The sequence below is a fragment of the Hylobates moloch genome, unplaced genomic scaffold (assembly GCF_009828535.3).
Source record: "Hylobates moloch isolate HMO894 unplaced genomic scaffold, HMol_V3 SCAFFOLD_1, whole genome shotgun sequence".
In the NCBI taxonomy this organism is placed as follows: Eukaryota; Metazoa; Chordata; class Mammalia; order Primates; family Hylobatidae; genus Hylobates; species Hylobates moloch.
This window is the reverse complement of record NW_026652276.1, coordinates 216,340,495-216,356,392: the sequence shown is the minus strand read 5'-3', so window position 1 is coordinate 216,356,392 and position 15,898 is coordinate 216,340,495. Positions and strand designations below refer to the sequence as shown.

The window sequence follows — 15,898 nt, the reverse complement described above, 5'->3', positions numbered from 1 at the left end:
AGAGTGCCTTGTAAACCATACAACACAATACAAATGTAAAATAATATGCAAATATAAGAAATGTGAGGTTTAGTAAATTACATCAATTATGAAATGAAAGTAGGCTTGGAGAATTTATTTTCCCATCTGTTATCTTGTTTTGTGTAGCCTAGAGTGCTTTTTCTTCATCTTAGTAAGTTCAGAGATGACCTTCGTTCAGTTTAGTTGTAGTTTTTTATCTTTTTATAAATAAGGCCAATGGAGTTAAATCCTTCACTTGTTGAAACATGATATAATTTGGCATAGATCAGTGGTTGGTGCAAAGCGAAATTTCAAAAAGAAAATTCTGATTTTGCTAAGCAGCATAGATCGTGCCTGATAGAACATCCTCCTCCTCCTCCTTCCCAGCGTTGATTGCTAATCAGTTCTGTAGAATCAGAAATATTTTTCTATGCTTTTTTCAAAAACTCCAGTTTGTAATTTGACTTACATTGCTATTTTCAAAAATAAAACAACTATCTAAATATTTGTTAAACAACTAAGTAGTTGTTATACTTCACCCTTTTCCCCCTGACCAGTTAGTTATACTCTGTGGATTCTGGATGGTAGTAGATCAAGTTAGTTTAGTTACAATTTATAAAAAGCCTTTTTTATGTTGCTAGTGTCTTCTCATGTTTGATACTATTCATAAATAGACCCAGAAAACTGTAGGACTCCAGGACTCAGGCTGTGAAAGATTGGTAGAACTGTTGGAGTAGAACAGAAATTATTCCATCTAGAAGGTATCAGCTCCTGCCTCCTCGGCCTTAGTGACTAAATGGAAATACATTCTTTTCAAATTCAAAAGCCTGTTCATTACTGCTTTTCTCTTCTGAAACACATTGCCAGTTTTATAATCAAGAAGGACTTAATTATTTTTCTTTTTCTATTGCTTATGTTTATTCTTCATAAAATGACTTTTCTTCCATTTGTGGGCTGAGAAATAAGCTCCTATATTGGACTTTGCAGACTTGGCTTTTTTATAGCGTAAATCAGCTCAGCTGGCTAAATGCCTCACTAACTGAAACTTCATAATGTAGCTGGAACTAAATTGTGCTCTGGAGCATTGAGTCTTTAAACTGGATTATTGATTTACAAACCCATAATGGTGAAGAGGCTGTAGAGAGACAAGAAGCTCCCTCTCCCGATCCTTGAGCAAGTTTTTCCTCACTTCAGGGGCTCTGAGCTCACGAGCAAAATCCTAACCAAGTTTATCTTGCTAGGACAACCCATTTTAAATGCTCAGTAAAAAAAGAATAATTCTTCTCCCGCTTAACCACTAAAGAACAACATATGTTTCTAACGTAGCTTTTTATTTTTTTTTATCTTTCATTTTTTTGTTGGTAAATCTCCCAGACAACAGCAGTTCTGTAGAGAGTTTAAATATGAAGGAATGGCAGGACGGGCTAAGGGCACTTCTACCCAACATTAACATCAACTTTGGTGGACTGCCCAATTCTTCTTCCCCCTCCAACGCCAACCACAGTGCACCAACGTCCAACACTGCCACCACCGACAGCCTGAGTTGGGACAGCCCTGGCAGCTGGACAGACCCAGCCATCATCACAGGTAACTTTCTCACTCCCTTCAGCTCCATTGACTGCCAACAGTTTGGTTTTTAGCACAGATTAAATAAAAACCGAGATCTCTTCAACATAAGCTTCTTTTCACAAAGCCGCAAGTGTGGAGTGGCTTGTTTCTTTCTCAGGGGTCACGCAAGTCTTGTTTAACCTGTCGGCCTAGTTGTGTATTAATAAGAAGGCATTTGATTCCTAGGTTGCTTCTTCTGATTTAAGTAGGTGTTAACATCTGGCAACATGTGTATTTTGTAGGCCTCAAAGTACAAAAGGATTTGACTTACTCTTCTTATAAGGAACATACTCCACTTTTTGTTATAAAGCTCTCTATTATAAGGCTGTCTTTTTACGTATCCCTGTCAGAGGAGGAAAAGCACAATTGGGAAATGCCGTCATGCAGTTCTGGGGAATGGTGTTTTGCAGCTCTGCCTCTGTGACAGTGGGGGACCAAGTTTAGTTCAAGAGGAGGCATGGGTTTGTGTGACAATAAGTCTTTGTTGTTGGGGGAGGATCGGTTTAAAAGGTCTTATTTGGAAGGAGTTTAAAATTGTAATCTTTTCTGTGTTTCCTTTTGGTTTTGTTTTCTAAATTTGTTTGACGACCTTATTCTTTCTACACAAACTCACCATTTTCCTTCTTTTTTCTTTTCTCTCCTTAGGTATTCCAGCATCTTCAGGAAACAGTTTAGACTCTCTTCAAGATGACAATCCTCCACACTGGCTAAAATCCCTTCAGGCCCTCACAGAGATGGACGGCCCCAGCGCTGCTCCATCACAGACCCACCACAGCGCCCCCTTCAGCACACAGATCCCGCTGCACAGAGCCAGTTGGAATCCCTACCCTCCTCCTTCAAACCCTTCCAGCTTCCACTCCCCACCCCCAGGCTTTCAGACGGCCTTCAGACCCCCCAGCAAAACCCCCACAGATTTACTACAGAGTTCAACACTGGACCGCCATTAGGCAAAGAGGAGCAACCATTAGAAAATGCAGGATTTGTCCCACTCTGTTTTCTCCCTCTCAGCCCACCACCCACAGCTCCCTTCTCATCTCTTATGTTCTGAAGAAGCCAATACCTAATCAATTTTTTTTCTCCTTACCCCCAGATGCAATGCGATCACAGGGTCATTACCATCTCTTTATTAATTGTAAAAGTTTTTGTTGATCCAGCATTTGAGTGACACTGTTGAATGTTTCTAAAAATGCCTTTTTAAGGAGAGAAAAAAAAATCAAAGGGCAGTCTCAATACTTAGAAAATTATTGTTTGTCTGTTGCGCATAATAATGACATAATCTGCTTAGCAGAAAATGACGATTAATCTATAGGAAAGGTCAAGTAAATGCATTATCAACTGCAGAAGTTTGAAAACCAGGTTCATTTACGTGAGATTGCTAAATGCATGGGGGAAAGCAGTGGTCCTAGCATCCATCTTGTATTCAGCTTATCATTATTGCAGGGAAAATGCTTTTAATTTAAATTATTTTTTAATTATTTTGGCAAGTTGATGGCAAGGACTTGTGTCGTTAAGCAAAAGAATGTATTGGAAGTTGATGGAAAGACAAATTCATCTGCAGTAGTAACTGGCCGATTGCTAAAGAGTTTATAAGGAGGTAAGAAGTAATTTTTTTAAAGGAGAAAAATTTTTTGGCTTTAGATTTAAAGTAAATTGAAATGTTTTAAAGGAAAAAAGTATTCACAGATTTAATACCTATTAATAATATAAGAGCTGAAATGTAAGTGATTTCTTCAGTCCTTCTCCTCTGTCGGAATCTTTTTTCTTTTACCGTAAATTCACCTGACAGGGCACTCTGAGATAGCACTGCTCTGGGGCCATCTGATCACCATCAGGAGCAAATCTCTGACCTCTTTGCCTGCAGCTTTTACTTAACCCTGTAGTTTCTGGACGTTTGTGCAGTATTGAAAAGACAGGAGAAAAGAAAACAGAAACCTGGTTATAACCTGATGCTAAAACTAAAAACAAGGAAATGTACCTCTTTCTTCAGAATTAAAACTAAAATCTTAAATAAAACAGAAAACTTGATGATGACACTTGGGTTCTTGTTTTTGTTTTTCCATTTTGTTGCATGTGAGTTTGAAAGATTTTGTGACAAGTAGCCATCAGATGTTTCCGTTTGATTTTACATCTTCAACAGTAGGGAGGATGGTTTAGAAGAAGAAAGTGGAGGAGAAACAACCATTTTATTGACAGTCAATGGCATCCTTGAAGTTCAGCCCATCTTGTCCTCAAGAATCCCTCTTCCAGTGCCTTTCAGTAGAAGATTCCTCTTTCTGCTATTGTATTATGCATGCCAAGCCTTCCCAACTGAGAAGGATTATGTGCCAGTAATGGAGAGGTTATTGACATGCTGAGATGTTGGTTCTCTTTAGGGAGACCTGGCGGAAGCAGCAGCCACTATGTCACACAAGTGGCATCTCTTTGTGAGTGCCATGATGGGAAAGAGATCGGGAAACACTGATGTAGATGATCCACGGACACATCTTTTATGACTGACCATTTTAGGAAGTACCTGATGATGGGGCAACGATCGCACCACTGACCAAAAGAGGGTAGAGGATGAAAGTTACCTGTTCCCCAACAGAACACCAGGATCTGTGTGGTTTGTATGTCTTGCCTTGGGCTGCATTCAGAAGCCCAAAGCTGGAACTGGCATATTTTTAGCCATGTCCATTAAGGGATGCGATGTAGGATCAACTAAATAGATCTAGATTGCACTTTCTGTGCTTTCAGGTGGGTTTTTTTCATCCTTACCTTTACACTGTACTTTAATTTGTTAAAATTTCAACACAATTTTTAGAAACTTAAACATGATACTCTCAAATGTCGCCACAAATAGATGGTGACCAAGTGGATAGTAAATTGTTTTGTAAAATTAACAAAATTTCTCTGGATAAGAGGAGAGGACTAGAAATGACAGGCTCTCTTTGCCCTTGAACTTTGCTTCAGTCTCCTGCACCTTCACACTGTACTGCAAAGTGATGGACCAACGCACAAATAATATTCAGATGGCAGCGAATTGTAATCAAGGCTTTTTGCGGGGGATACCGGAAAGTCCTGAGATGGGCATATCAATAAAAATGTTGCTTTTTCTGTAAAAGGAGGGAACTCCTACCTTATAAGGCTGTGCTGTAATTGTGTGTATGTTTAATCAGTCATACAGAAGAGTTTATAAAAAGCATGACTTTATAAAAAGTATAAAGAATAAAAACAGTAATGACCTGTGTGCCTACCACCAAGGTTAAAAATAGAGGCCGGGCATGGTGGCTTACGCCTGTAATCTCAGCACTTTGGGAGGCCGAGGCGGGCGGATCACCTTAGGTCAGGAGTTTGAGACCAGCCTGGCTAACATGGTGAAACCCCATTTCTACTAAAACTACAAAAAAAAATTAGCTGGGCATGGTGGCTCGTGCCTGTAATCCCAGCTACTCAGGAGGCTGAGGCAGGAGAATCGCTTGAACCCAAGAGGCAGAGGTTTCAGTGAGTCCAGATTGCGCCATTGCACTCCAGTTTGGGCAACAAGAGCGAGACTCCGTCTCAAAAAAAAAAAAAAAAAAAAATAGAACCTCTGGTGTCTTAAAAGCCCTCTATTTGCCCCTCTCCAATTAGACTTCATTTTCTTTCCTTATCATCTCAAATAGCCATTGTTTTAAAATTCTGTGTTAATCTTCAAGAGTTTTGCCAGCCGTGTATCTATCCCTGAATAATAGATTGTTTAGTTTTAAAAAGCTGAGTAATAAACCCAAGCCTAGCTGTGGAAGGAAAGGGCGATGTTGTCACTATTAGATTAAGGCTTTTAGGAGAAGATAAACTAAACAGCTTCTGGGGCATAGTTTGGCTTTAGCGTCTCTGATCATTTATGAAAGCCTCTTCTGAGAAGTACAGTGGCCAAGGTTATGAGTGAGTCCTGGAAAATGGAGCTTGCCAGTTGGGGTAGGTCTTGTCATGTAAGCACAGTCCCAGGTGTCTGGCAGAAATATGGTCTACAGGATCAGTCTGCTGTCTGTTTTCCTGTGTCAAAGCTCACCATGGCTTCCCTCCAGTCCTCTGGAGTAGATCACAGACACTTAGTGAATTAAGTGTCTTAACCCTTTGAGGTGAGGGGTGGGGTTTAAAATAAGCGTCAGCTGATTAATTCACCAGGGCTTGGTGGGGAGAACAGAAACTTCATTAGGCTTCGTCAAAATCAGAAAGTACAGAAAAGAGCCTGAACCAAACTGACTTAGGCGGCCTATTGGTATAATAGCAGTGGGAATCTTGGTACTGACAGCTGTCATGGATCACAATACTCAGATCTGGTACACAGCAGTCATTTCTAGTATTTCACTTTGTTCTCTCTCCTTTCTTGGATCTTCTTCCTATATTCCTAAATCCCATACCCTAGTCTTTTATTTATTTATTTTTTTAATCTCATTTTGCTGGAGTGACATCCTCCAGTATTTCTTAAGGAAAGGTACATGGGAGATAAATATTTTAGTAATCTGCTTGTCTGAAATAATATTTAATTCTACTTCTCAGTTGATAGTTTGGTAAATACAGGATTCTAGGTAGATATTTTTTCCTGCAGAAATTTAAAGGCTTATTACCTTCTTGCTTCCAGTTTTGTTGTTGAACAATCCAAAGATGCTCTTATTCTCTATATGTAATCTTTCTCCCTCTCTGGAAGCTTGTAGCAAGTTTGTCTTCTGTGTTCTGGAATTCCATAGTGATCTCCCTTGGTGTGGGTCTATTTTATTTATTTATTTATTAATTATTATTATTATTATTATTATTTTGAGATGGATTCTCGCTCTGTTGCCCAGGCTGGAGGGCAGTGGTGCAATCTTGGCTCACTGCAACCTCTGTCTCTCAGGTTCAAGTAATTCTTCTGCCTCAGCCTCCCAGGTAGCTGGGATTACAGGCACCCACCACCACGCCTGGCTAAATTTTGTATTTTTAGTAGAAACAGAGTTTCACCATGTTGACCAGCTGGTCTCAAACTCCTGACCTCAGGTGATCTGCCTGCCTCGGCCTCCCAAAGTGCTGGGATTACAGGCGTGAGCCACTGCTCCCCACCAGGTGTGGGTCTATTTTAATTCATTTTGGTGGACACAGTGGACATACAGTATGCTTTTAAAACCTTATGACTCATTTTCTTCAGTTCTCGGAAATTTTCTTATTAGTGAATTTCTTGCACTTACTTTCTCTGTTCTTCCTTTCTAAAAATTCTATTATTTAAATACTAGACTTTCTGGACTTCTGCTTTTTAAAATATTTTCTCCAATTTTCTATCTGTATCTTTGGCTCTTGTTTCTAGGAAGTTTTTTCTCAACTTTATAGTTTTCTTCTCCTTGTGTTGTCCGTTTCTCCAAGTTGCTTTTATGTTTGCTTTAATTTCTATCTTCCTTATTAGAGACTTCTACACTTGATCTTAGCCAAAAGGCCAAGAAGTGATTATATTAGAGACTCCTTAGACGCTTGGTAATCCTTGGTTATCTGCTCATGAATAAGACTGAAAAATTGATGGGGAGTTTTGAAAACATGAGTAGGGCTTGCCAACTTTGAATTCCCCTATTGGAAGATCTGGGTGGTCTTTTCTACTGGGTAACCTCTGTTGTCATTGTCTTTAGCACTTGTCTGTTGGCCTTGGCTGGTCAGATTCCATACAGAAGAGTCTTATAATGGCTGGCCTAGCTGGTAAGGGTCTGACTGCCAGGGCTTCAGAGCTGTGTTGGTGGTCTCTGTATGTATTTAATATTATACTACATATAATCTCTCTGATGCAGTCTTTACCTCGCCAGAGATTAACTCTCCAAGTATCTGCCCATTTATGAGAAGAATAGCATGGAGTTGGGGAATGAATCTAGGGAGTTAACTTCTTAAAACAACTTTCTTAGTAACCTTTATTTTAGCCCCACTCCACACACTTTATCTCTAGTTTTAGCGGTATCTAGTCCTGTCAGTTTCTGTGCCCTTGAGGATTTTGTGATGTAAATTGGATTGGATCTCAGTTTTCCCTACTGTTAGCTTAAGGTTGGACTTTCTCAAATGAGCTAGGTGAGTCCACCCAACCATCTACTTTCTAGGTCCTTAGATTTTATTGCTGTCATTTCCTCTTGTTATTCCTGTTTTTCTTTTTTTCTTACTCGAATTTTAATGGACCTTTAGGAAGAAATAAAATTAATATGTAAGTTCAATCTACCATCTTAGCCCAGATCTGTGCTCTGATTTTATAAACTAGTAGGCATAGTTCGTCTGCCAGTGAAGTAGAGGAAGGACCATCTTTTGCTATTGGCCAATGAGTGCTAGCCACCATGTTGTATATCCCTTGGTTTGAATAGTACCTGTTTGTTTCATTTACCTTGAAGTGGTTTCTCTTTTTAACATCCCCTTTTCCAGTGAAGCTCTTTTGGTTTACAGTCAGTAGTTTGTTTTTCAAGAGGTAATCGCACAGGGGATTTTAATGGTTAAACTTTAGGCTGGATGTTAAAGGCAAATTTTACTGCAGTTTTAGGGTCATTTGCAAGTCAGATGGATGTGGGTCATTTTCTAGGCTTAGATGAATTAGAACAAGTCTAGAAATTGCAGAGAGGGAAAAAATAACCTACTTTTACCTATGTATGCTGTGTGTGAATTGTGTTTTAAGGATGGGTAATAATAACTGTCAACAGTGTATATCTACAGAGATTATGCTATAATATAATAATACAGAGCTGAATTCAGTTAGCACTCTCCAACAAGGTTTGCTTAAACTTGAAGACACGAGGGATACTGCACATAGCTTTTGAGTTTTCTGTTAAATATTGACCAACATCATTTAATTTTAGATCCTTATTATTACACTATGTAAACTCTTAAAAGTTAGAAAACTTATATATCTTAAACATAATTTTGAGATATGCCCTTTGTCAGATGTATTTACTTCTGCCCAAGTGATCTATCCAAGTGAAAGATAACTGGAGGTCATTAGCACGAACTATTTGAAGAAATCAAATATTTATCTTGTCCCAAAAATCAGTACTCTATTTTTTGTGCTTGTTCAGTAATTGTTAATTTAGTTCAGACTTAGACTTCAGACAGTCATAGGCAGTTTTCCAGCAGGAAGAGCTGCCTTTGAAAATACTTCTTTTTTTTTTTTTTTTGAGACAGAGTCTCACTCTGTTGCCCAGGTTGGAGTGCAGTGGTGCAGTTTTGGCTTACTGCAACCTCCACCTCCTAGGTTCAAGCAATTCTCTTGCCTCAGCCTCCCAAGTAGCTGGCATTACAGGCCTGCACCACCACTCCCGGCTGATTTTTGCATTTTTCGTAGATACAGGGTTTCACCATGTTGGCCAGGCTGGTCTCAAACTCCTGACCTCAGGTGATCCGTGCTTCTTAGCCTCCCAAAGTGCTAGGCATGAGCCATCATGCCTAGCCTGAAAATACGTTTTAAAAGTTGTTTCTGAACAAATTGATTTAAGGAAAATGAGTAAATTATTTAATAAATTCCTTTAAGGATAAAATAATTATTTTTATTCGTGATAACCCAGATGATTTGGGAAAGAACGTGCATCTTGGCCCAAATGTTCATGGTACACCTTGGCCATTCTCAAGAATATATTCTGCATTTAGTCCATCTCTGTGGGAAACTGAGGGTATTAGGCAGGTGTTAGTAGGTGTAGTCATTGGACCTCCTTCCATGGCTTCCTTTCATGGGTGAAGGAAGTAAGTGTACAAGATCAATAAAAATGAACAGGCCAAATAGATATTTTTGGTGGTCTGAATGATTTAAAAACTCTAATAAAGAACTCGAGCATTTAAAGGGAAACAATAATCTGTGGATTTCTTATTTTCGGCTTTAGTATTTGCAAAGCTAAAGTACTGTTAATAAAATGCCTGGCATGTGATATTGAGTCCAGAGGGACTTTTTAATGTTGTTGGTTTCGTACAACTCTTATCAGATCCCATCATGTGGGAAAAGTAGGCAAATAGGCTCAGAGATGTTGAGGTTTTGTCCTGGGTCACAGGTTTTATAGCCGAGCTAGAACTACTTGTTACCCATCCTCACCTACATTTGCATGACTTTGGTTGTCCTTCCTTTCTGTTTCAAAGTTGCAAGTGCTTTTCTAGCTTTCTTGTTTAAGGAATTACCAAGATGAGGGTGGTATTATTTGTCCCTCCCTTATATTAGCTAAGTAGTGGTGGATGAAACAGTGTAAAGAGTTTCTGTATTTGTTCATCTCAGATCATAAGGTATGAGTCAAAGGTTAGTTGGGAAGTCCCTTAGGGACTTCTTGATTATGTTGTGCTCATATTGAGTTGTATTTACATTCAGTTGAACTACCAAGTTAGCCAGTATCTTCTGGATTGTATATAGATAAGGAACAAGGATGAGGTACTTGTCTTCCAATGTTTGAAAGACAGTTATCTAGAAGAGGAAATAGGATGAAGGATGCAGCTTAGACTAAGAAGCGGAAGAGAGATTGGGGTTCGATTTAGTTTTAACAATTTTTAAAAACACCTTTAGGCTCAGCATTATGCCAGGTGCTTCAGGGGGTACAAAAGTAAAATGATCCCTGCTCTCAAACTGGAAAGGTTTGGATAGTCACCTCTAAAACTGAAAGTGAGTGTGAGAAGTGCAAAGTGCCAAGGTAGCTCAAAGAAAGAGCTTTGGAGAAACTTGAGACTTGGGTTGGAGGGAACCCTGAACAAACAAATACATCAACAAGAGCCTCCCTGGGGCATGTTTAGGGCTTGCAACTTGGGTTTCCTGTAGGGGACTTGTGAGAAATAAGGCGAGAAAGGTGAGTTGGGCACTGCTTTTGTTTCAAATGACAAGTTCTAAGTAGGAGAAAGGTATGATAGTATTTTGCTTTAAGTCCTAAGTGGGAATGATGAAGATGAGAGAGCCACTGAGGTAGGGTTCTTTGGGTCAATGAAAGGACCCAAAGAAATCTAAGGTTTGGCCACAAAGGGACTATCAGTGACCCTAGAAATTGTATGCAAAAATGGTATGTGCATTAGTGTTTTATCAAATTATTTTTAAAATGTGCATGATGCAATAACGTCTAGTAAGCTAGAAGAATAGTTCAGGTGAAGGTTTTGGGCTGATAAAGGGATTGGAAATGGAAAGAAGGAGAAAGAATGCAAGAGAGATTTCAGAAGTGCTAGGGATTTTTGCAAGTTACTGGCCATAGTTAAAGGATGAAAGAAAAACAATTTCACAGCCGTCTTAGATTTCTTAGATCCTCCACTAGACTGTAAGCTTTTTGAGAGCAGATAGCATAGCTAGCTCGTTAAACATTACATTCTCAGAACCTAGCTGTCACATAGTAGGCTCTCAATAAATATTTCAGTAATTCTTGCCTAGAATTACTGAAATATTTGCATATTGAAATATTGCAAGTTTTGAGCCAGATGACTGGAACAATTGTATCATGTTGAAAATAAATATGGACTCATGAAAAGGAACAAGTGAAAAAAGATGAATTTGTTGACTTGAGGTTCCAGCAGGTCATCCAGCCGGTGGTGTCCACGTAATACTTGGAAATTTGTGTGGGATACAGAGAAGAAATACAGTGTTGGAGTCATCTTTATAGAGAGAGAGGTGAGATGGGAGCCTTGGGAAAAACAGATGCTAGTGGTCTAAAATGAAGGAGATCTGAGTGTATGGTGTCGGTGTAGAACAGTTTCTAGGCAAGAATTACTGGAAATTTCATGCTATGTCAGTCAGGGTTTCATCAGGAAGCCAGGGATTTCACAACCACTGGAAGGGCTGGGAGAAGAAAGATCAGGAAGATCTCTGCTGGCTTTCAGGAGCTCCAGAAGTACAGGAGTCATAGAAAAAGCCTCCATCAAAAAGCCCTCAGCTGCCTGCAGCAACAAGTCGGTAATTCCCATGAAGACTCTGGGAAATGGCTACCCAATTCCCCGTTTGCCAGGGGCCACCTGCCTGCCCAGAGATGACACCCATAGGATGATGGCTTTTTCTCTTCCATCTTTCAAATTGCCCTAAGTACCTCCCATTAGTAGGGTCTAACCTGGGATCCTGTTGGAAGGAATTGGAACTGTGATGCAGGAGAGAGTAGCAGGGGTGGGGCTGATGTCAACAGAGAAGCTAGCCCCTGTGGTTTAGAGCATCTCACAGGGTCATGTCACCTCTTTGTCAAAACTTTCCAAAAACATCTCTCCCCCAATACCTTCATAATGAAATTGAAGTTTTGCTGGTGTGGGACCTGGTGCCCTCTCCCCTAACAGGAGGATATTCTTTATTTCATGCGACTGTGTCTCTGTTCTGTGCATATCTGTTTTCTCAGCCTTGAGTGTATATACTATTCCTATCCTCACCCTGGCAATCTGCTTCTTGCAGCTTTTTCTCACACCTCTAGGCGGATTTAGGTGGCCCTCCCTGCCTTTGTGTCTTATATATGCCTTCATTATACGGCAACCTCCTTGAAGAAGGGATACTTCTTTTCATCTGTTTATACACAGGGCTTAGCACAGTTCCCGACATTCAGTTCGAATGAATGATGGAAGGAAAGCAGCTTTGGGTGGTAGGGTGCTATTAAGTTTTATTGGCAGGAGATCAGTCATGAACTTTAACACACTGGTTTCAATCCAGTGGAGGTACTGGAAGCCAACTGCAGTATGTTGAAGAATGGAGAATGACTAGGAGTTAAAGAACTGGAGATAGTATGCTCTGAAGAAGTTTGATAAAGGGATGACAATAACACAGTTTCAAGTAAAGGAAGGTTTTTTTCCTCAAAGGAAGTCATAAGCCTTTTAGAGGAGACAAAATTATTTGAAAAAGTAAATTTGAAGAAAGCTGAGTTGAATGAAATCAGGAACATGCATGGATGCTTCCCTCCAAGATAACAGCAAATAAATAAGAGAGAGGGTTTTAAGATAAAGAAAGGAATATTAAGGGAACCCCTTGGCTCAGCATAATGAGGTAGCACGAGGTGGAATAGGGATTTGGAGCTTAGAACATAGAAAATGTGCAACACTTTGGGGAATGTAACAGGAAGGTAAAAGAATGGGTTAAAAGAGTAGTAAACAAGCAGCAAGGGCCGAGCTGAGGTTAGCATGTATAGATCCAATCAGAATAATTCGATGTGGCCTGGACTGTTCATCAATCTTAGAAGCAAAGGAGGCATGGAGATTACCAGGAGCTTCTGACCGATAGAAGTGGTGGAAAATCATGGGATTGAGGCTTTGGGAGGGGGCGAAGGTATCAAAGTGCTCACCATGGCCCATAGTATGAAGGTTAAGTGCTCACCGTGGCCCATAGAAGGCCAGCAGTAGGGGGCGCTCTTCAATCATTCTGTCAATCTCCTGGAAATGGAATGGTGCCCGCAGCTGGGCACACAGAAAGTACACAACCTATTGTCAGAGCACACAGCCATACAATTGGACCCTTCTATGATCCCTAAAGTTCCTTTCAACATTTAAGATTTTATGATAATTTTGGGGTTATTGCATAAATTACCAATAGCCAGAATTCTAAAGTAAGTGTAAAATTTAACAGAATGTATACAGAATGCATTATTTTATAAAACTCACAATAGCCTAATTCATATATTGAGTTTCTTCCAGGGATACCTGTATTTTCTTGTTAATAATACCCACATCATTCTTTTTTTCCCCATCTGCTCAATAACCATTTATTAAGCATGGAGGTACTAGACTATGATATGCGTTAGGTACGCATTTGGGAATAGAACAGTTATAACTCTCTCTTTCTTAGAGCTCAGATTTAGGTGGTGAAGATGATCATTAAACAATCCAGTGAATATACTAGTCATATAAAAATGCAGAAGAATGTATTTAGAAATATGTATAAGCAATATCCAAAATAGAAGACCCCAAAGAAAAAATATTGACAAACTTATCCTAAACTTAAGACTTCTGTGAGACAAAACACCATAAGCAAAATTAGATCAACAATGGACTGGGAGAAAATACTTGTAACCCATGTAATCGACTGAGGATTAATATCCCAAATACATAAAGAATGCCTACAAATCAATCTTTCTTAAAAATACAAGAAGCCAAAAACAACTAATAGACAATGATTGCTGAGAATGTTTTGTTCTTAGGATTAAGAAAAACAAATATTGGTAAGGGTATAAGAAAATAAATATCTTAGGTACTTTTGCTGTGATTATAAATTGGTACATCCTTTTATGGGGAATGAACTGACAATATGAAATTGCCCGTTCACTTCAACCCAATAATTTCCCTTCTTGTACTCATACAAAGAGAGGAATACATAAAAGCATTCATTATAGCATTGTTTATAAGAAGAAAAGTACAAAATAGCCTGAATGTTCAACAGTTCATTGGTAGGCAATACTACAGAACACCACGAGAAGAATAATTACATGTATTTCTGTGTGCAGTCACATGGTGAAAAAACTGTATGTAAATCTACGGGTTTTTTGTTTGTTTGTTTTTGAGACAGAGTCTCGCTCTGTCACCCAGGCTGGAGTGCAGTGGCGCGATCTCGGCTCACTGCAACCTCTGCCTCCTGGGTTCAAGCGATTCTCGTGCCTCAGCCTCCTGAGTGGCTGAGATTACAGGCATGCACCACCACACCCAGTTAATTTTTTTGTATTTTTAGTAGAGACGGGGTTTCGCCATCTTGCCCAGGCTGGTCTGAGCTCAGGCAATCCGCCCCCCTTGGCCTCCCAAAGTGCTAGGATTACAGGCGTGAGCTACTGCACCCAGCCTAAATATACTTTTAAAGTATATCTGCAATATTTTCTACGTTAAACACACAAGAACTTAAACTACATATTTGTATGTGCCTATGTAAATGGCAATGCATAGACAAGACCTGGAAGAGTTCATGCCAAAATGATGATAGCAATTACCCCTATGAAGAGGAGTGATGTGGTGTTGGAGCTGGCCGGGAGACATTAAGGAGAATTTCTTGCATGACTGATCTGTTTGACCTTTTTAAACCATAATAATGTATTAATATATTATAAAATGAAAACATTTATATAATTAAAAATTGTGCTTTGAAAGGAAAGTATAACATGCAATAAGTGTGCAATGGAGAAACTGCTTTTCATCAGGGCATCAGAATGTAAACGCACTTGGAGAGCAAACAGCATGTTCGACTTTGTTTTTGTTTTTGAGATAGGGTCTCTGTCAGGCTGGAGTGCAGTGGCATGACCATGGCTCACTACAGCTTCAACCTCCCCAGGCTCAGGTGATTCTCCTACCTCAGCCTCCTGGTGCACCACCACCCCCAGCTAATTTTTGTATTTTTTGTATAGATGGGGTCTCACCATGTTGCTCAGGCTGATCTCGAACTCCTGACTGAAGGGATCCACTTGCTTTGCCCTCCCAAAATGCTGAGATTATAGGCGTGAGCAATTGTGCCTGGCTGCGTTTGACTTGTTTACTCCTGTCTACCCAGCAAAGACATCAGATGGATGGGTGGGCAGATGGATGGATGAGAAAGCCTCACTGAGAAAGTGACATGCCAATCAAAAGAAGAAGAACAAGGAACCAGCCCTGCCAGTTCCACCAGCAGGAGAGCAGTGTGTGTGAGCATGTGGAGAGACCCCACCACGGGAACCTGGGCATACCGAGCTGGAGGCAGCCCATGTTGCCTGGTGCACAATGAATGAGGAGGAGAATGGTATGAGATGAAGTGTGTGAGTTGATCAGGGGCCTCAGGGCTCATGGCTTTGGTAGCTAGTCATGAGGAGTTCTATTTAGTCTAAAAAGTGATGAGTATACCCTGACAATGACTGAGGTGTCTCTATGGAATGAGTATACTCACTAAGAAAAATAAGTAGCATAGTGTGATTTGACTTGCTGCCAGTCACAGTGAGTGGGTGATGAGGATTAAGACTTGGTTCTTAGCAGCCAGTGCAGTGGCTCACGCCTATAATCCCAGCTTGAGGCCAGGATTTTGAGAGTAGCCTGGGCAACATAGGAGACCTCACCTCTACAAAACATTAGAAAAAAAAAAAAGACTTGGTTCTTAGAAATACCAGGCCACATTCTGTCCATTTAGTACATGAAGCTTTTTTTTTTTTTTTTCCTTGAACTGGAGGTAGGGGGATAGTGTAGAGAAAGAATAGAAAAGGGTTTATAGTATAATGGTTTAGAGTTACGAACTCAGACTGCCTGCATTTAATTGCCAGCGTTACCTACCATTTGCCATCTGGGTGACAGTGGATAAGTTACCCAAATCTCTAAACCTCAATCTCCTTTCCCTGTATGTCAAATCAGGATAATAAAGTGTGTACTATTATCTTAGAATTATGGTGAGGTTTAAATAAAATAATCCATGTTCAGTACTTAGCATTTT

The 15,898-nt window shown here is 39.9% G+C and overlaps 1 protein-coding gene across 5 annotated transcripts in view; it reads left to right on the top strand.

Annotated features, from left to right (window-relative positions):
* The window catches only part of CNOT4 (CCR4-NOT transcription complex subunit 4), a 147,357-nt gene extending 143,716 nt beyond the window's left edge, over positions 1-3,641 (top strand). For 2 of the 5 annotated variants that reach the window (XM_032761845.2, XM_032761843.2), the window contains exons 11-12: positions 1,375-1,587; positions 2,254-3,641. In XM_032761845.2, coding sequence (XP_032617736.1) covers positions 1,375-1,587; positions 2,254-2,555 — 515 coding nt within the window. In that variant the 3' untranslated portion in view covers positions 2,556-3,641. Of the gene's footprint in view, positions 1-1,374; positions 1,588-2,253 lie in introns of those variants that run through there. The other 3 variants (XM_032761847.2, XM_032761846.2, XR_009209505.1) reach the window with 2 other exon arrangements.
* The last annotated feature ends 12,257 nt before the right edge of the window (positions 3,642-15,898 follow it).